The 21,452-nt window shown below is 39.0% G+C and overlaps 1 protein-coding gene across 2 annotated transcripts in view; it reads left to right on the forward strand.

Moving 5' to 3' along the window:
• Window positions 1–21,452, forward strand: part of znf423 (zinc finger protein 423) — a 140,443-nt gene that overhangs the window by 113,219 nt on the left and 5,772 nt on the right. For both annotated transcript variants that reach the window (XM_055155832.1, XM_055155833.1), the window contains exons 19-20: window positions 6,287–6,418; window positions 8,967–9,082. In XM_055155832.1, coding sequence (XP_055011807.1) covers window positions 6,287–6,418; window positions 8,967–9,082 — 248 coding nt within the window. The remainder of the gene's footprint in view (window positions 1–6,286; window positions 6,419–8,966; window positions 9,083–21,452) is intronic.

Here is a 21,452-nt window from a genome sequence, read left to right on the forward strand (position 1 = left end):
AGACTGAGTTTATAAGTGTAAAGTAAATGTAAGAAAGTATGTATTTGCCTATACTGTTAAAGGGCCCATATTACGCTTTTAATTTATGTCACAATATTGTTTCCTCATCCAAAATATACCTGAAGTTGTGTTTTGTTCTTTCATACACGTTTAACACACAAACCCTGCATATTTAGAGCGTTTTTCTCTAAACGGAAAACACTCTGTTCTACCTTGTAATGTTGTGGTATTACAGGAAGTGCTCTAAACTTCTTACACCTTCACTAGAATCATTTGGATCATTTCAGCTCTGGAATTTTCAGTCTTTTCTGAAAAAAGTTGGCTGTTAACTTCAAAACTACCGCTTCATGAGGCATCACAAGGTGGAGCAGAGTATTTTGAGCTTTGGAGATATAGACAGATTAATAGTAAAAGATTAATGAAACAAAACATAACTTCGGGTATGTTTTGATAAGGTAACACAATTCTAACATGACTTAAAGCTCACATGAGTCAATTTTGCATAATATAGGACCTTTAAAGTTATTATAGGGACAGTTTTATTAGAATTATTAATATTATTTACTATTGGTCCCTTTGTTCAGCTTGAGTGGATCAGAGACGTTATACAGAACAATAGTATCTTCAGTTATGTGACTCAGAAGTGCCATATATTTACCGGTTATTGTTTTTGTTGGAACATTTTGTACATATAGATCAGCATTTTCTAATTTCCAAACAAATTTAAGAAATGTTTTATAATATTGCTGGCTTTAAGCACACTTGCTTAACATGACCTAACCATTCTCAGTTTGGTCTAACACAGCAGGTGGCCTTGTACAATACTAAATATTTCCTGTCATGCAAATGTTTTATTGCAATTTGCCAATAGTAGCTCGATGTTTCTTCAACACAAAAGGATAAGGCTTTTGTTCAGTAAAAGCGGTCTAGCCAAGTCGCCTAAATGTACCAGCACACAGTGAGATGTGGACTAAACAAATGAGAGAAATGTGAACAATTACCTCTGAGCCAGTGATGGAAACGGAGGGAAAATGAAGGCTGGGAGAGGGGAGGGCTAGTGTGTGTGTGGGTGGGTGTTTGGGTACCCACGGGACCCCAGCACTGCAGCATTCTTCAGCCTGTGAGGGTGAGGAGAGGTGGGGCCACTCCTGGGACCCCTCCAGCACTGCACCAGCCTGTCTGTGTACTGTGTGTGTGTACTCTGAAGCCCCCTCACTACCAGCGGGTCAAGCTCACCCCCCACCACCTCTGGTTGCCATGGAAACACACCTTGAGCGAGCCCCCCAGAGAGACTCGCACACACACACTCCTCTCTCTCCATCCGCCTCCTTTCTCGGCCTCTGTTGCTCTGTCCATCCCAAACACCCCCCAGCGCCGCATGCTTTTTCGCCTCCCCTGCTCTCCGTGGGTCCCTCGCTGTCCCGGCCATCAATCGCCTGGCTCAGTTTGCCTGCATGGGCACCTCGGGGAGCACACAAACAGATGGAGAAGTGGGGGCTGGGGTGCACCCAAAGGATCCCACAGTCAGGACAGGAAGTGGTTAAAGATTGTATATAATAATAGGCAGTGCGACTGAAAACGAAGAGTGTTTTACTGTTTCGCTGTTTTTCTGAACACCGCTCCACTTTGTGATGAGGTTTGTGTGTGTTGCTAGTGCCACCTGGTCCTCTCCTTCAGCCAATTAGCACAGAGGTGGCACAGAAACAGAGACTAGGGCAGGATGAGAGGACTGGTAACTGGTAATTCTGTTAGTCTGCACATGTACAGTTAAACATAATGCTACATTATGGTGAACTATAATTGTCATTTGTTGACTTGTAAGCAATATGATATTTGTTTAGTGTAACATTATTCTATGTACACTTCAGGGGATAGACAGAGCTTAATCCCTGGATCTAGAGGAGCCCTGGTTCAGTCCTTCGTGGGCTTGGCCTCAGGCCTAAAATGCAGCTTTAGTAATGTACTTTCCACACATGACCATTGGTTTCCTCTTTGCCAACAGTTGGCATGGCAACTAGTCAATTGTGAGCACAGCTGGATCAGGCCTTTGACTAATCAGGTTGGTAAAAATACTCGTACTGTATGAGGCCTTTACTTCTTAGCATTCAGTTTGAGTGGATCAGAAGTGTTGCACAGAAACAGCGACTTCAATTTTGTGACTCTATAGTGTTTATGTATTAACCATATACAGTTTTTATTGTAACATTTAATACATTTGTAACTCATATATGTATATATATCATCATGTAGTAGGCCTACTACTTGTTTCTGTGTCTATGTTGACATTTGTGTAGTGAAAATTCTGTGGGAAATGAATGCTGCCACCAAGTATTAGAATATTAAAGGTAGATAAATTCAGTAAGTGATTTTTGTAGTGCGGTCACAAAGTTGGAGTCCTAACCTTCACCCCTCCTCTGGCTCTGTGACTTTCTCTCATCCCTCTCTCCCCTGTGTTCTGTGTCCCAGCTCCGGCCTCCCAGGGCTTTGTGCACGTTGGTGTGCACGTTGGTGTGCACGTGTGTGTGCACATTGGTGTGCACGTGTGTGTGTGCTGCTGGATCAAATGCACTCTGTGAGACAAAGCACAGCGGCAGGACGCTTGGCGGCTCTGTCATCTCACTATGGGTTGCTCACAAACGTGCACACTTACAGACGTGCACACTCACACTCATGCACGCTCACACATGCACAGGGTCTCAGAGGGGGACAGCACACAGAGACTCCAGTCCCCACATACACAGATCAAAACAATGTATTTGTCAGAAAAGAGAAGTCTTTCATGGGACACAGGCGAGGAGGCCTCTCTCCATGGCCTTGTTCCGGACAGCCCAATTATCTCTCTGCACCTCAGTGTGTCCCTTTAGCTCCTCTGTGGACCTGTGCTCTCCTGCTACATCACCCTACATATGTGTCTATGGCCATAGTAAGAGGCAGCCTATGGGTCAGTAATTAGCCTCTCAGTGACATAATGCACAGAGCTTCACCTCACCCGTACGTTCTATTTACCATAATATATGACACCCTTTTAAGTGACTCTTGACAGAGACCTCTAATCCTTTGCCATTAAGAGTTCTATTTTAGTCGCCAAATAAGAAATGCTGACAGTTTAGTAGCAATACCTGCATTATATGCATACATGAAAAGTATGGTGCCTACATATAAAATTGAAATACAGTTTTAATTAGAATGATGCCCTTGTATTGACTGTCGCTGACTTTACAGTCACATACTGCACATGTGCTAGTCTTGTGCACAGTTATAATGGGCCTTGTATTGTCCATGCAGAGGTGTGTGAAGGTGTTTGTGTGGGAGGAGGACATGAGAACTTCTAAAGCCTGTGTTAGTCCTACTGAGGGACCACAGACCCCCAACACACTCTCACATACAGAGATCACTCAAGCGTAGGCGCTACTTTGACTCCCTTTCGACTTGAGTTATTATTCCCTGTTTTGTTTTGATCCATCAAAGCGGCACATTTCTGTAGAATGCGGAGCTGATTGAAAGTGTTTGTCTTCAGGTGAGGCTGATTTACATTAGATTCAGAAGTTACAGAACGCTGCAGTGCCCACAGTCTCACCACAGGTCAGAGTGTGCAGGAGTCTCCCCGGCTGTTTCAATCTCCTGCCCAATGATAATGAAGCTCTATCTCTCCCAGTGTGCAGTGGACACACTGGCGCCCCGCCACACACAGCCTTTGAGCATCGTGTGTGTTCATGGACAGCCTCTATTTGGGCACAGGGACATCTCCTGGCACCCTCCCCCACGGCTGCGGAGCTGGGATTAGGGCACCCTCGTGTCACCCTTTGAAGAGCGCGATTGTGATCTGTGTGTGTATTAGTGAGTTTGTGTCATAGATGTATGATTGAAGACATTATTAACCCACACCACCCTGCAGCTCTGCAGTTCTGAGCTCTGAGCTCAACTTCTCCAGTCCCAGATAAGTGACAATACAACCAGGCTGGTCCCCTCACAGGGCCACTGTTTAGACCTCAACCGTTCAGTCTAAAAATAAAAGCGTACATTTGAGTCACGGGCTTGTGTAGCCTAAAAACAGGTTTGTTGTAGTAGAGTGTTTTTTGCATCTCCACACGGGGGCCCGGATTGGCCCACAGATGACACCATCTGATGTCCCCGGGCAGTTCCAGTGTGTGCTGCCCCCTGTGGAGCGGGGGGGCACTGGGGGCGTTGGTCATGTATGGTGCAGTAGTGATAAGGACAAATGGCTAGAGCCTGATCACCACATGATGTGAGTTTTAAACGCCCACCTTTCATCTGGTCCATCACTGGGGGGCACTGATGTCACCCGTACCTCCTCAAAATAGATACATATGCTCAAACACATGAGATCGATGAGAAAAGAAGATAATGAGGACATTTTTGTTATAAATAATAGTGAAAAAGGCCAAATAAAGGTAAAAGGCTGTCCCTGTACTGCAATACAAATCTTCTAACTATGTTTAGGTATTCTACTATTCGGTTATGAATTTATTTCCATCTTTCCAACTATCTGGATGTTATCTACATCTTTCTCCTCTTACTTAAGAAAGTGTGAATATTAAACTTTAAAAATGCTGTACTCAAAGATACATTGCAGCTGTACAGGTCTGGGTATTAATGTATATGTAATGTAGCAGTGCCTGATGTGAGGAATGGAGGAGTTAGTGCAGTGGGGAGGGCAGATAACGAGGACAGAGGGGGGCTGAAGGTAGCTATAGGAAGTCTAAATCATTGCTGCCCCGGTGGGGAGGACAGGCAATTACCAGGCGGGACAGACAGCCACTCAGGGGTGTTAGGAGTGTACCATAAGTTAACATCTGATGCAACCTGTACATGGAAATGAGAAATCTTATTTTTAATTTTAATTATACAAAATGTATTGCAATTGTCTTCTTAGCCAACCTGGTATGCCTCCAGAGAGCTTCTATTGGAAGAGTGGGTTCCACACATATTAATATTGCCTTTTTGTTCTGTGTGAAGAAAAAAATAAAATAAAACAATATGCTGCAAATTATGCAAGATGGTGGTACTATTCAACATTAATCAGTTTCCCTCATATGATTAATTTCTATAATCGAATATAGTATTTTTATATATACCCCAGTGTACTTTTTTTTTTTTTTTTTTTTGTCTTTTTTTTTTAAATGTACTGTAGAAAGCCTGGCATTTTACACTTTGTATTATCTATCAGTGATGTGATATTTAGAGCAAGCTATCAAATCCACTAACACTTTCTACATTTTGGATACATTCTGAAGACATGAAGTGTATGAAGCAAGATATATGACATTATGTTGTAAAGAAAAAAATTTTATAGCAAAGGGTGGCTACTTTGAGGATTTGAATATAAGATTAAAATATATATATATATATATATATATATATATATATCATATATAGTATAGCATTATCTACCATATATATATATTACTTCATATATGTGATGTCTTCTGTATGTATATAAAATGTAGAAAGTCAAAATGAAAAACAAAACAAACATTAAATTAGAGGGTGTGTCCAAACTTTTCACTGGTATCACAATCACATTCAATCACAACTTCCCATGTTAAGACAACATCGCCTGGTATAACTGCTGCCTGTAACGTTTATTTGGTTAAAGGCGCACTGTGTAACTTGTCTGCTGGACGGTCCGTCTCCATGGAGCTGGGCATAGAATGTTGCACACTATGGCCATAAACTTATGAATCTCCCTGGAGTCTTGCAACAGCTTAGATTTGTGGAGAGGCAGCCCCACTCACAGTAAGAATGGGGTTTTTTTAAAGATATTTTTGAGCAATAAATAGCACCTGTAGTTGAATAAACCACCATTTAAAGTTGCATTGTGTAACTTTTCTGATGGAGGAGAGATGATGTGGAGATGGAGATGTCATTGCTTTGTCTCAAATGTTTCACAGTATGGCTTTAAACCTTTCTAATTTCATGGAGACCAAACCAGACCGCATTCCTTGTTAGATCTGTGGAGAGGCGACCCCGCTCACAGTCAGAATGCCTGTTTTTGTAGGTATTTTTGGGCTGTGAAAACCACTGCAATTGAATAAATGTAAGGTAGAGCTGTTTAATGTCATACCGTGGAACATTTCAGGCAGAGCAATGATATGTCTATAGAAACAGATGTTACACAGTGCACCTTTAAACCAAAGCATTCACATCTCCATGGAGACAAACCTGTTGCAGACCCCCTCCAGAAAAAGTTACACAGTGCACCTATAATGTATGTTACCTGTTTGGTGATGTAACCCCCTCACACGTATCTGTCTCTCATTTGCAGAGGAGGGCATCAATCACGAGTGCAAGCTGTGTAACCAGATGTTTGACTCACCTGCCAAGTTACTGTGCCACCTGATAGAGCACAGCTTCGAAGGCATGGGAGGTACCTTCAAGTGTCCCGTCTGCTTCACAGGTGAGCCACTTCCTCAAGGACAGACCACCACGCTCCTGGCCCATATTTGACATTAGCTTAGCTTGCTTGTGTTTTGGTTTACATCTTCTATTTATGTGCTAAATCTTAAAGGTCCTATATTACACAAAATAGATTATTGCAAAGTTTAAGTCATGTTATAATGTTGTTATCTCATCAAAAACACACCCGGAGTTCAGTTTTGGTTCATTCAAACATGTTTGAAGAATCCTTTATTATTAGTTTGTCTAAATCTTCAAAGCTTAAAATGCTCTGCTCCACCTTATTGTGTCATATAGTGGTAGTTTTCAAGTTAACAGCTACATTTTACCTTTTTTACAATGGTGTGTCACTGTCAGTGGTGGAAGAAGTACTCAATTTTGTTAAGTAAAAGTGCATACAGTATACCAGGGCAAAAATACTCAATTAAAAGTAAAAGTATCGCATGAATTTAAGTAAACTAAAATGTACTTAAAGAGTAAAAAGTTAAAAAGTAGTTCGCACATATTTTGAGATCTAATAAAGCTTCAAATGCAATGATTTTTAATAAGATTTGTTCAACAGAAACAATTAAATCTATCTTTTTTTCTGGCTTTTTTTATTTGCGTATTTTTCTTTGCTCAAACTATGAAAGTGTTAAAAATAAACCCTCAGCATGTCTCTAATAGTAATAAAATATGCTTTTAATTTTCTTATTTATTATTAGTTTGTCTACATTTCCAAACCTGAAAATGCAAAGCTTCACCTTATTTTGTCATGTAGTGGTAGTTTTCATGTTACAACAGCTATATTTTACCTTTTTCAGTCGAAATTTGATATTCCAGGGCTAAAATTATCCAAATATTGTAGTGAAGGTGTGTGGAGTTTAAAACACAATTGAGCTCTTACTGTATTAGTGCATGACATCACAAGGTGGAGTCTTTTCAGTTTGAGAGAAGAACTCGGTCTAAATATGCAGGATGTGTGTGTTAAACATGAGTGAATGAAACAACACACAACTCCAGATATATCTGTGATAAGAATATGTACATTTTAGTCAAATGGGCAGTCTAACCTAAACTGTTGTATGCACTAAATTAAAAAGTATTACGGAGAAATCTATAGTGTAAATCAGATTTCTCATGCTCAGATCAGTCCAGATTGAATTAAATGATCTGAAAACAACAAAAATCTGATAATGCCCAGATTTTAGAGTGCACATCACTTGCCCACTCAATGACAAACCAAAATAATATAGTAATGGATTTACGGTTTTATGTACCACATGTTATTGGTATTTATCAGAAGACCGTGCGGCAGTTGATTCTCAAGACCCTCTTAAAAAGTTTTGGTAAAAGTTCCATTGTTCTACAGAGTGGGTAAACAATATCAGCAGGATGCCACTGTAGACCGCAGTGTAACACCAGTTTGTAGTGGTTTATACTTTGAAAACTCACCGGAGACGCTATTGAAAATGTTGGATGAGCGCATTAGGCCTGTAGCATTTAGACTTGTATAGTGCCACACAGAGTCTCCACCTCTCTTCAGCTCCATCCTGCCTCCTCTCTTTGCCTGTCACCCCTTCACTGAATCGGGGTATGTCTTGTGTGTGTGTCTACCCCCAGGTACACAGCCAGCGCTTTAAACTTTAACTCTATTCCTTAGTGGCTTATGAATTAGTAAGATGGGCACTGCTCCTATGGGGAAGCTTAATAATTCAACACATACACACAGCAAAGAAACCCCAAAGTTTACTGAAACAAAAGGAGAGTGAAGGTGTGGTGTAGTGTAGACACAACACGGAGGTAAAAACTGGATAATTTATTGATAAATATCACAACCTTTCAGGGGAATAAAGTACAGTGTTTTCTTATTGTTTTGGACTGTGTACATACTTATTAGATCATCTGTCTAACTGTCCAACTGCATGATATCTTAAAGCTGATTACTTAGATCTAATATTTATTTGTAATAAGTATTTTTTTTGTAAAGATTTTCTTAGAGATAGATATGATTTACACTACTGGTCAAATGTTTGAACTCATCATCTCATTCAGTTTCTTTTTTTTTTTATATATATGTACTTTCTACATTTTATATATACTCACAGAAGACATCTAATATATAAAGTAAGATATATGGAATTATGTAGCAAAAAGAAAAAGTTGATTTTTAGATATAATCAAATTCCCAAAATGCAGGAAGAAATAAAAGTAAAGAAAAAAAGAAAACATTGAATGAGATGGTGTCCAAACTTTTGACTGGTGGTATATGTTAAGATATCTCATTATATTATTAAGAAGGGCCCTGATTTCTTGACACATCCAGATGAAAAAGGGACACATTTTGAACCAAATGAAAACCTAAAATTATAAAGACAATCCATATAACATTTAACAATGTACAACAGTGTAAACATTGCAATGCTGAAACATAAAATTATTATTTCAATACACTTTAAATAGTCTCTTAGTGGTGGATAAAAAGTTATCTGTATTAAACATACATCTGTAATAACTTTATGATTTATTGTGAAAAGAATATTCACCATGTTTGTAATTGTTTGTTTCAGTATTTGTACAAGCCAACAAGCTCCAGCAACACATCTTTGCAGTCCACGGTCAGGAAGACAAGATCTACGACTGTTCACAGTGTCCACAGAAGTTCTTCTTTCAGACGGAGCTACAGGTACGCTCCCACTCTGCCTCTGCTGTCCTTCATCCTCTGTCCTTCAGTGCTACGATGTGTGTTTGATCAGGACATATGTGTTACAATGGTGTGTTTCTGTCAGTGGTGGAAGAAGTACTCCATATATACCAGGGCAAAAAAATACTCAAATAAAAGTAGAAGTATCATATGAAAAAAATCTATTGAAGTAAAAGTAAAATGTACTCAAAGAGTAAAAAGTAAAAGTATTTTGCACATATTTTGAGATCTAATAAAGATTCAAATGCAGTGATTAAAAAAAAAAAAGATTTGTTCAGCAGAAACAATTTTATCTTTTTTTTTGTTGCTGTTTTTATTTGCTTTTTTTTTTTTTTTTTTTTTTTGGCCAATGAACGTGTTAAAAATAAACCCTCAGCATGTCTCTACCAGTAATAAAAGATTCTTGTACTTTTCTGTCAAAAAATAGATAGTAAAATTGTACTGGAGTAGAAAAAGACACCTCTCAAATGTAGTGAAGTAAAAGTAAAAAGTATCTAGTTAATGTACTTAAGGGAAATACAGATACCTAAAATTTGTGGTTAAGTACAGTAGCACCACTGGTCACTGTCATACAAGCCAAGAAAAGCTGGCATAGAACATGCCTTGATGTCGCTGTGTTCATTTGTGTCTGTGATTGTGTGTGTTTGTGTGTGTTGTTTTGTTCTCTTGTCTCTGTCTTTGAAACTCCTGTAGAAGTGTGTTTTCCTCTCTTCACCGCTCTGTTTGCATCCTTCCATCTCTCCTCATGAGGTCCTGGTAGGGTCCTGGCAGCCGTCGTGTCATTACGGTGCAGACACATTTGTGTGTAGGAGAGAGGGTATAAGTCACCCCAGAGTGGGTCGTGAGCCAGCTGTGGTCAGGTCTGTGCCCCTGCCCTCTGCTACCTGCCATTCTGCTCACACTAGAAACTATGGAGCGTCATTTTAATAAACTTTGTGTTGTCATCTAACAGGATTAAGTAAACATGAAGCAGTAATAATGTCACGGAAATAAGTTCAGTAGGTAAACTGAAGTTTTAAAAAATTGAGCTTTAAGCCCTGTCATAAGGCTATTACATGGTCAAATCATACCTGGAGTTGTGTTTTGTTTCATTTACATGTTTGAGTATTCCTTTATTATTAGTCTGTCTTTGTGATGTCATGTGATAGTTTTCAACATAACAGCTTCCTTTTACCTTTAGTTCAGTAGATTGGCAATTTCAGGCCTGAAGTACATTCATAGATGTATGTAGTTTTAAAAATACAGTGGAGCACTTCCTGTATTACCACATAGTATCACGAGGTTTTCAGTTTGAGCGATGAACTCCTAAACCTTAATATGCAGGGTTTGTGTTTTAAATGTGTGAATGAAACAAAACACTACTCCAGGCATGTCTGTGATGAGAAAACAGCAGTATACCACAGATCAGAAAATAGCGTAATATGGGGCCTTTAAGGAAAAATCAAAACTTCATTGTGCTTGTTGCTCATCATGTTAAAGTTTATGATTAAAGACTGAGGATAGACAAACTTTCCAAATCATTTAGTTATGGAGAAATTTGGCAAATCTGGTACCAAGAAACAGTGTGAAGCTCCAACCGTAAAACCCAGATGAGTGATAGTGGTGATGATTTGGAGGGGCCCTCTCGTGCAGGGTCCACTCTCACAAAGTGGCAGTGATGTGTGGCTGGCGGTGCTGGGCATATGGCCGGTCAGTCCATTTAGCAGCAGGGCGGGCGCTGGACCCTGTCGGTTAATGTCCACACACAAACACACACACAGGCTGCCCTCGGCCTCTGCCCCTCTGCATACACACTTACCTCCATTTGACTGCAGCTCCACTGTCTTTGGCCCGCTCACATTGTACTCATCAAGGTACAGGTCTCTGGCAAAATATCATGGCTCTACTTCCAGGCAGATAGTGGTGGGAATGCTACTAGGCCTGTCACAATAACAAAATTTGATTGCGAGATGTTGTGAAAAGCGTTACAGGACAGAAATGTACCTTTCCTGAAAAGCTTTAGAATGATCTCGAGCTGTATCAGAACAAGAATATGCGCACATAAACCAGTGTAGACCACTATTGTCTAATCCTGAAACAGAGAGAAGATGAGAGGCTGTTACAATCTCTATGTAGTCTATTCATACGGCACATTTCATAAAGAGACGATCAAATAAAATAGTGTTGTCAAAAATATCAAAACTAGATACTCTTTTGAACAAGTATCGATACTAAAAAGTCACATTCACAGGACGGAAATGAAACTTTCCTGAACTGCTTTAGAATGATGTTGAGCTATATCAGAACAAGTATAAGAGCACATAGACTAGTATACGCCCCTGGACGACTGAGGGATTACACTGATATGAGGCCATATGGTAATATAAAAGAATGTTCAATTATTTGATGTTGAAAATCACATTCTACTGTCTAAATAAAGACTGTTTGTGTTATCATTGTACTATCGGAATGAGTATTGAGTACTGAATATATTTCTTAGTTTCAAAATCAAGTTTGAAATGTTTGTCTCGTGGGTTAGGGTTAGGGTTAGGCTACAATTTTCTGTATGATAAACTGTTAAGGTAAAGGCTTCACTATTGAAATCCTAGACTGTATTGATATTTTGCCAATACGTGGCCATATCGGCTTGTCAAAGCCTGATCCTGTCAGATCTCAGAAGTTCAGCAAGGCTGGGCCTGGTTAGATACTTGAATGGGAGACCACTGGGAAAATCAGGTGCCACAGTGGGGTGCCAGTCACAAAAACTGTCATTGTGTCCTTAGGCAAAGCACTTCACCCACATTGCCTAGTATGAAAGTGGTGTGTGCGTGAGTGATGGTGATGGTCGGACTGAAGGCTCAGATTGGCAGTCGCATTTCCGTCAGTCTGCCTCAGGTCAGCTGTGGCTACAAATGTTGCTTACCTCCACCGGGGGTGGAGTGAATGAATAATGATCTGTAAAGCGTCTTTGTCACATATGTCTGTGAAAAGTGCTATGTAAATAAAAAATGCACTTACTTATTGGTATTTTGCAGCAGACTACTCACAGTTATCTTCCCCATAATATTTTCTTGTTAATACCATATCATCTTCTTGATAATAGAAAACTTTCATAATAAATGCTGCACCAAGTTGTTCCAGATAACAAAAACAAGCTGACTTTTTGACTTTGCGGCGAGAGTGCACTAAGGTTTTCTTGGCTTTATCCAGCTGAACTGAAAAGCTGTGCTCTCATTGGGTCAGATAAGTATAATTCAGTTGTTTTCGTTCCAGCTAAGTTGAGCCCTGTTCAGCTACTCCCTCCCTTAGCTCCTTGTACTGCTCCTCCTGGCTGCTGTGCTGTGCCTATATCCATCTTGTAGCTTTTTGGTTTGCGGCCCGTCTGTGTGTATGTACATGTATATGTTTGTGTGTGTGAAAACTCGCAGGCTGTTTCTGACCTGCCACAGCTCCTTTGCCCCGGGGGAGAGCTCTCTAAGTGGGCTAGACAGAAAGGCTGACTGGGGTAGATGGAGAGCTACAAGCACAGAGGTTAATGCCACTGCTAGCTGTTAGCGTGTGTATGTGTGCCTCCGCCGATGTGCCAGAGAAAGTGGAATAGGCTAATTTGTGTGTGTGCGATTTAATGAGGTACGGATGGATGAAGAAGGCGCTTTGGCCAGTTAGAAAAGGCTCTGGCCCCTTTGAGCTCCTCAGAGGGCCTATGATGTCCTGCTCACTCACTCATGCACCCAAGGGCCAGCTCCACGCGGACACATCGCTGCATCATCCGCTCCCCCCAAAAGGCCTGGTCGACTGCTCTACCTTTGTACAGGTCTGGTCTAACTAACACAAGAATACTGCTTTAAACTGGGAAAGGCAGGAGTTGGTATTTAAAGGTGCACTGTGTAACATTTTTAGTATAAGGTCCGCCACCTGCTTGTCTCCCTGGAAATGTTATTGATTTATCTAGAATGTTCCACAATATAGATTAAACCCATCTATCACGAGGGAGACAACTATGTTACAACACTACTCTTTACATTACAGTTCAGATCTGTGGAGAGTCGCTTCTATTCACAGAAGGAATGACTGTATTATTGCGCAATAGAAACACCTGTAAAGAATAAAAGCTAGATGGATATGTTTAAAGTCATACCATGGAACATTCTGGGCAGATCAATAACATCTCCATGGAAAAGCTGCGGGGCAGTGAATACTTTCAGATTTACTCATCTATAAGAGAGAAGTTGGTTAATGCAGCTTTAACTTAAGTACTTGCAACGAATGCATAATTTATATTTCATTTACACTTTAATTTTAAAATGCCTTTGTCTTATGGAGTTATTGCCTATTCAAAATTTGCTTTACAGATTTGTGCATTATTCATTCTTTTCTTGCACTTTCTCTATAACCACCGAAGACAATGGAGCTGCAGTCCCTTTGCCACGTTCATACAGACAAAGTGGATGAAGTGTTTTGCCCAGCGACACCCCAATAGTATGCACTGCTGTTTGTGGGCAAGGACTAGGCCCGTCACGTTGAAGTGTTGCAGATTTAAACCACAAAAGCTATTCTAAATCTGCGATATTAACAGCAAAATGAAACACTTTAGTACTTAATTTGCATCTATAACGAGTCACAGAAGTAATTAATTCAACCTTTTATGGCTTTAATCTGATCATATAGCCAAAAAAATAACAAAACATTTCCCAGTAGTGCTAAGAAAATGTACACACGATATAAATATTCTTCCATCTTTCATATATTGAACAATAAGTCTTGACAAGCCGAGCAAGGACTCCTTAGTTACAAAAGGAGTCATCAGTTTCTTTTTCTACTCTTGGACATTTTTAACCGGTATTCCTTGAAACCTGTGAATCTCTTCATTGTGGCCAGAGTCTTGTGCGTTGATGTGGGCTGTGTTTCTCGTGCTTGTGTCTCCCCCCTCCCCGTCTCCCCCAGACTCCCCCCCGTCTCCCTCAGACCCCCCCTCCCGTCTGTCCCAGAAGAAGCAGCCCCTATGCATATTTAAGCCCCTCTCCTCTCTTCCTCTCTCCGTGCCTCTCCCCAGTGTACCATAAATAGTGCAGACGTAAGCTGGTAAATAAGACATGTTTTGCTGTGTGTGTGTGTGTGTGCGTGTGTGTGTAAATAAGAAATGCTGTGGCCCTGATCAGTGCCATCCTTCTGGATCTCTGTCTCCCAGACTTCATACACCACTTTTCACATTCTCTCTGTTTCATTTGACTTAATTTGACTGATTTTACCGGACAAAAATCTATTAAAATGTATTTTCGAATTTCTTTTAATCATTTGTTTGACATTTGAGTTTCAATTGTGTCCAAAACTGTGATAAAAAAGCTAGATGATAATCATTTTTGGTACTTTTTGTATAATTGAGACACCAGATACCAGACTTTTATAACACTTACAACAAGGACAATTTATTATATGGTAATTTCAGTAGTTCCTTAACATACGTGGATCATTTGTATTTTTTAATGATTATTGTTATTGTTAAATTGTTACATTACATTACATTACTTAAGCAACCACATCATTTTTGAAACTATATAATGAACAGGGCTGGGTATAAGTTTTTCTTCTTCCCACTCCTTTTGCTTTTCTGTTGTTTACAATGTATATGTAGTATACACGATTATTGTTTCTTTCTTGGAACAAACTCAAAATAAAAATGAATGAATCAATCACTCAATTATTTTGGCAATGATAATTGAGACACAAAATTTCACTATGATCCCTTGTCTCGTCCATTTTGATTATACCCAAAACAGTAGACACTAGTATATATCTAATAAGCATATAATATAATAATATACACTACCAGCCAAAAGATTGGACACAGCATCTCATTCAGTGCTTTTTTTCCCTTGATTTTCACTACTTTCTACATTTTAGATATTTTCAGAAGACATTAAATATATGAAATTATGTAGTGAAGAAAAAAAGGTAAATAACTACTAAATATTAGAGTTCTGTACCTTTCTCATTGTTATATAATCACATATATCTTACTTAATATATTTCAGGTCTTCTGCTTTTATATAAAATGTAGAAAGTGGTAAAAATAAGTTGAATAGATGGTGTGTCCAAACTTTTGATTCATAGTGTAACTCTGCGAGCATAGAACTAGCCAAGAGACTCCAAAATCTATCTGTAGTTCCCTTTGCTGATCAATTTGAAATGGACATCTCACACTGGCTACAGAGAGTGACTCATCCGTGGCATTTCTTTATGTTGATATCCTTTTTCCATCCCTTCTGGGCATTACACTTCTCTCCATTCTCTCTTCTTCTCTCCTGAATCTCCCTCTTTTCTCTGACTCGTCCTTCCTTATAACTACACCATTTCCTTTAGCACAAGTTAATATTTAAAGAGCAGTGGAAGCGTGGATAGTTGGTCCGATGGATGGATGGATAGATAGAATGGCGGAAGAGATGTTTGTTTGTCGTTCCTGGGATTGCACCCTCTCTACTCATCTCTGCGGTGTTGAATATTTGAGAGCGCACACGCCAACGCAGCCACAATGCCAAGTACATGGTTTTGAGAACACGGAGGTATGAAGTGATGGCAGAAGGAAGAGGGTTGGACCTAGAATAAGACATGACAAAATCAAGCTACCTTCTTTGAGTTTCCAAATTTCGAGTTCATATTAATCAAGTTGGAATATTTTGACTTGGAAGTAGGGCTGTGGAATTGATTTGAATCGAGATCTAGACTTGGTCATTCCTAATTGATGCTTAGCAGTGACATAACGCTCTGCTGGGGGTGTTCTACATATCTCTATGGTGCAATCTTCATCAACTATCACGGAGGCACAATGCAAACACTGTCAGAAACATTGCCCAAGATTGTCTGAAAACTTATGATAAAAAACAAAATGGATTTAAACAATACATTTTCAGGAGCTTGTGATCAATATGAGCGTTCATGGTCCTGTTCAGGAGTTTAATTTTCGAAAAAAAAAAAAAAGAGGTGACAGGTGACTTAAAAATTGTTGGTTAATGTGATTAGTTTTGTGTGTGAGATACTTTTTTTTTTAAACAGAACAAAGTTTAACTTGAGTAACAGAGCTTCAGACAGAGCAGAGCCTACAGTTATCTTCACAGCGTCAATGCTTATTTGAAGACTTTTGAGGAAGTAATTTAACAATTTTTGTGTTAAATAGCAATGAATGAAAGTCTAGTGTTTATGTTCAGAAAAGCAATATTGATAGTGGTGTTATCACAATTAGGGCTGGGTATCATTAAAAATTTGCCAATATGACTAATACATTGAAAAATAGGCCACGATACATTACATATTTCGACACAGTGCACTTTTGATTCGATATGATATATTTCAGACCATTTCAAAATGGTTCAATAAAAAATACCGGCTAAGTAACAGCTGTGATACTAAAAGTCTTTGTTAAACCACTTCTTGTGGAAAGTTCATTTGAAACACAAACATTTTAATCATCAAAACAGTGAAAATGTCAAATGTGTCGCATAAACGAATTTCCTTCCTCTAAACAAGCAACAAAACTGTAGTGCTGTAATGAAATAATTTAGTAAAATACACCAAAAAATACTCCTGGTGATGTATCGATACTGCAGCTCATGATATTGATACTGTATCATCACATTAAATTATACAATATATTGATATTTTAATGTTTTTGCATACCCCTAATCACAATACTTAGTTTTGTATTCAAAGTGGATTCTGCTACTAAGGGATCAACTCGATACTCAGTAACAATATCGATACAACAGTGATATTAAAAACACTCTAAAACACACTAAAAACAAAAACACTGTTCCATAGTGGTCAATGGATTTATACTGGTCTATGTGCTCTTGCCACACAACTCAAGATCATTCAAAAGCTATTTAGGAAAGGTTCATTTCTGTCCTGTAAACGTGATTTTTATTTATTTTTATTTTTTTTTGTATCAGTACTTGCTCAAATGAGTATCTAGTTTCATCACCACTTTTACTATTCAGTAGTATCAAATTTTTTATACTTTTGAAAGCGCAAATTGAAAAAAAAAAAAAAAAAGTATGAGAAAAAATCAGGAATTGGTTTTGTTCATATCTCCCAGCTTTACTTGGTGTATAACTGGTGTCATCTCATTCTTTTCCAAGCAATTCGCAAACTAAATGACTTGACCAACAATATTTTAAAAAGCTCTCTCGCACAGTCTACTTTTAACCTTTGACAAATATAGGATCCTTTTTGGGAGGGGAGCCGTGTTTGGTCTGGTCTGTGTTCCTAGTTCGTCTTTGAATAATGTTGCCTTTGTCTTTGTCTGAATCTATATCCCTCTGAATGAATTATAGAAAGGTGTGGATGTGGCCAGACTGCCAATAGCTGCATTTTATGTGTTTGTGTGCGCGCCAGTCTTTTTGTCAAGTTTCTGCGGCTCAATCTAAAGCACATATCCCCTGATTAGGTGAGAATTTGATCCGTAGATCCCTGTGGCGTTCTGGGGGAGCATGCACGGCCGCCCCAATGCACGCTGGGAGTTTCAGTGTTATTAGAATGGGGACCTAGGATGCGCTCACACACATTTGGGCTTCTAAATCCCCGGACTTGAAGGCATGTGCAACAGGGGACAGAGAGAGGCAGAAGATTCATAACAAAGAAGAGGTGAGGACACGGTGCAAGCTAGTCTAATGCTATTAGCAGTAGCGCTTTTGTATCACTCGGCTGTTTGTGCCAATTTAGCAAGAAGAGAAGCAATGATTTTATACAGAACAAATTCAGTACTTGGGTTGTACTTGTGGTTGATTGAAGGATGTTGGGTTTCTCAGTTTATTTGTACAGCATAATTCATACACAAAGTTATTCAAAGTACTTTACAGAATAAGAAAGACATCAAAATCACAATACAAACAAATCAAAACATAAATAATCATCATAAAATTAACATTAAAAGTGAAGAATGTGGTATTAAAACCTTTCAATCATATGCACAGCTAAACAGAACTGTTTTGAGCCTGGATTTAAACATAGTTAAAGGAGAGACCTGTCTCATGTTCAGGAAGACCATTACAGGTTTTAGCTCCATAAAACTGAAACTCTGATACCCCATGTTTAGTCCTGACTCTGGGCACCAGCAGGACCATAATTATGGGTTTCTGCCTCCTGTTATAGGTGACATTTTGAGGACTACCAAACGATACAATATTTTGCTACATAATTGGGATAATTATTCAGTTTAACCTACAGTATACACTTACCGGCCTGCCTTATTGGTGGTGCTCTTCCTGATCATTTATCTAAAAGGTGTTTTAAATGAATCTTTATTTTTACTGCAGGAGGACAGACTTGTTGATAGGATGCAGAATAATAAAGCTTCAATTTATAATGTTCACAAAAACATAAACTGCCAAAAATGTATGTAAGTAATCCATCCTAATGTTCTTTACTTTCACCTGTGACATTAGTCTATGGTTTTGTAAGTAAGTATTGATTAGGTGTGCTCTAATAACTGAGCAGAAGGGAGGATGTTGATGGTAGCATGTGAATGGTGGTGTCATTGGCAGTACTGTCCTTAGTCTTGGCAGATGTTTTTGTCTGACCACCTGAGGAAAAATTGCATACAAATTGCATCTGTGGCTCTTAACACGGTTGGGATTTGTGCGGTCTTTGGTGTGTCACACTGCGAATGCAAAGCACATTATGTTCATGTGGGGTTTAAATAGAAGAAAGAAAATCTCAATATGGATCAGCTAATCATCTGAAAATATTCCATTTGTAATGCTGTTTTCACCTGAGCGTATTTGCCTCAGCGCTTTGAGAAAACCTTAGCAAAAAGACACACGCTGAGGCTCGGCACGGACCAAAAAGACAAGTTTAAATAAGTTAGATTTGGGTTTGATGCACAAACAGAGACATATTCAAACAGACATAGTTTTGGTCTTGGAGTTTGTATTGTGTTCTTCTCTTCTATATCAAAGCAGTAGTCAAAAAGACAGCACATTCAAAAATGATGGACATGATTCCAACAGCTGTGTAGTAGTATCAAATTTTACTGTTTAGTGTGAGAAAATACATGACAGTTTTATAATTATTCATGCTGATCGGCCCCATGATCAAATAATTTTCATTCATTAACACTGTCTTATTGATCACCACTCCTCTAGTTTGTGACTAGCGTTATGAAATCAAACTTTCTGAATAATAAAATTTGGTAATGTTTGGTACCAGATAAATAAGCACTTTACAATTAGGTTGACTTTTTGGGGGTACATTTTAAATTAAATTTTTTAAATTATAGGGTTTTTAAAATTATTTTTTTCTTTCTATATTCTTTCATATTGACATTCCATCCTGGTTTTGTTACGTATTTCACTTTTTTTAACCAGTGGTATAAATCACACTGCACTGAAAGGTAGGTAAGCACATGCACTAAATATACACACATGGTGAAAGGGCTAATGCTCCGTGACAGTAAAAACAGGCTCACAAACATGAACAAACAGCCAGGCTTTAGTCACATACAAAAACATTCAGAGACATGATCCATCCAGTGCACATATGAGCTCACAGTCTAACCGAGCGTGCTGCCTTTCCGTGTCACTGTCATATTATCACACACACCCAAACCCCACTGGTCCCCGGGGAGCCTGTGCTTTTTTAATACTTATGCACCCTAAACTGGCTGTGTGAGGTGTGGTTTAGGGCGTAGGATTATCATACGCAGATGTTGGGAGAAACATGAGCGGAAATATGAGACAATATGGATACAGGTCACAGTAGTTTTGAGTACATAAAACCTTATGTTCATTTTGTAATAGTCTTTTATTTAGCCGAGTGAGTTACAATAATTTGAATGGACTGAAATTTGCAGAACTAGGCCTGTCACGGTAAAAGATTTTGAAGATTTAGCTACAGACAAATATTGCAATAAACAATATTTCAAATAATATTTAAACTACTTAATGCCAGTGATTTCGATTAAAATAACGCAATAGAATCCCAGTGCACCATTTTTAATTAGACAGTATCATTAAAAAAAAACAAGCTTCAACAAATAAATTGCAGAATGAACTGATAATTAGCCATTAAAGTGGTTTATTCAACCCTCTACAGCTCAAATCTGATCGTATACAACAAAAATAACAAAAATTTCCCCACTATCGAAATTTTTTTTTACCCATGATAAATATTGAGCCTAAAAATGTATAAACGATATACTGATATAGTAATTACTGTGACAGGCCTATGTGGAACAGTGTCCTGCAGGCCTCATGGTAAAGTGTGTGTGTGCAGAGTGGTGCTGGTGGTGACCTGTGTGTCCTTCATGCTGAGAGTGTGTTCAGGCCTGTTTACTGTTTGGGCCAGAACAACAGGAGAGGGGAAGTCCCCACAGGAGAGCTCCAAACAGGATCTGCTCCAAGAGGACGCCTTAGGCACTGGACACTCACGTACATTCACATTTACATACACATATATCAGAGACATTAAGAAAGGTTATTTATATATTTGGAAATATATTGTTTTTTATCACACACAAAATGTTTAATCAACCTTTAGACCAAACTTCTGTATTTGTAATGCTCTTTTATAGGCCCAGGCCCAACCCTAACCTTCACTTTCATACACTGAATTCTTTTCCTTTACAAAGTTAAAATAAACTTATAAAAATGCCTCTAACTAAAGAACAGGTTTGGAGAACATTAACTAGAGCACAAAAACAACTCTCAGAGTTGACACTGCTAAAATAACATCAGCCTATCTGTCTTTTTGCAAAGATATTGATATTCCTAAACTTCTCAATTCTAGTAGTTGTATTTTGCAGAATTTATACTTGCACTCCAATGAAAATCATTTTGAGCAGGTATAATGCATAAGGAGAAAACAAGCTTGAAAACTGATATGAGACCGACAGATAAATGAACAAAGTGGGAACCAGGCATATGTGGAGAGGTGGGTGCGTTTATTTTCAACCATCTCCTGAGGCAGCTTCCTGTCCAGGGTGGGAGGGGCTAAAGACAGGCCAGGGAGCAGAGGAAGAGGTGCTAAGACAGCCCATCTGCTCCAGGCCCACAGACACACACGCAGGCGCACGCACACAACCAACCATACATACACACACACACACACACACACGTATGAACCAAGATGTGCTCCCCGTGTTGGAAAAGTGTCAGCCCCGAGCTATAAATACTCTCAAGTCAAAGAAGAGCACAAGGCGACAAAGGTGATTTTTCATTTGGAGTTAAAAACAGCCGTGGAGAGGCCTCACAAACACACTGTGGGCTTGGACTATATCCAGTGGCCCCACACACTCCACATACTCCACACACATTACTTAACTGACAGATGCATGCAGGTTCCTGGAGAAGACAGGAGCTAACATCATAACAGTCCGACAGAG

Source organism: Boleophthalmus pectinirostris, unplaced genomic scaffold (genome assembly GCF_026225935.1).
Source record: "Boleophthalmus pectinirostris isolate CB_2022bp ecotype Guang Dong unplaced genomic scaffold, ASM2622593v1 HiC_scaffold_2, whole genome shotgun sequence".
Lineage (NCBI taxonomy): Eukaryota > Metazoa > Chordata > Actinopteri > Gobiiformes > Gobiidae > Boleophthalmus > Boleophthalmus pectinirostris.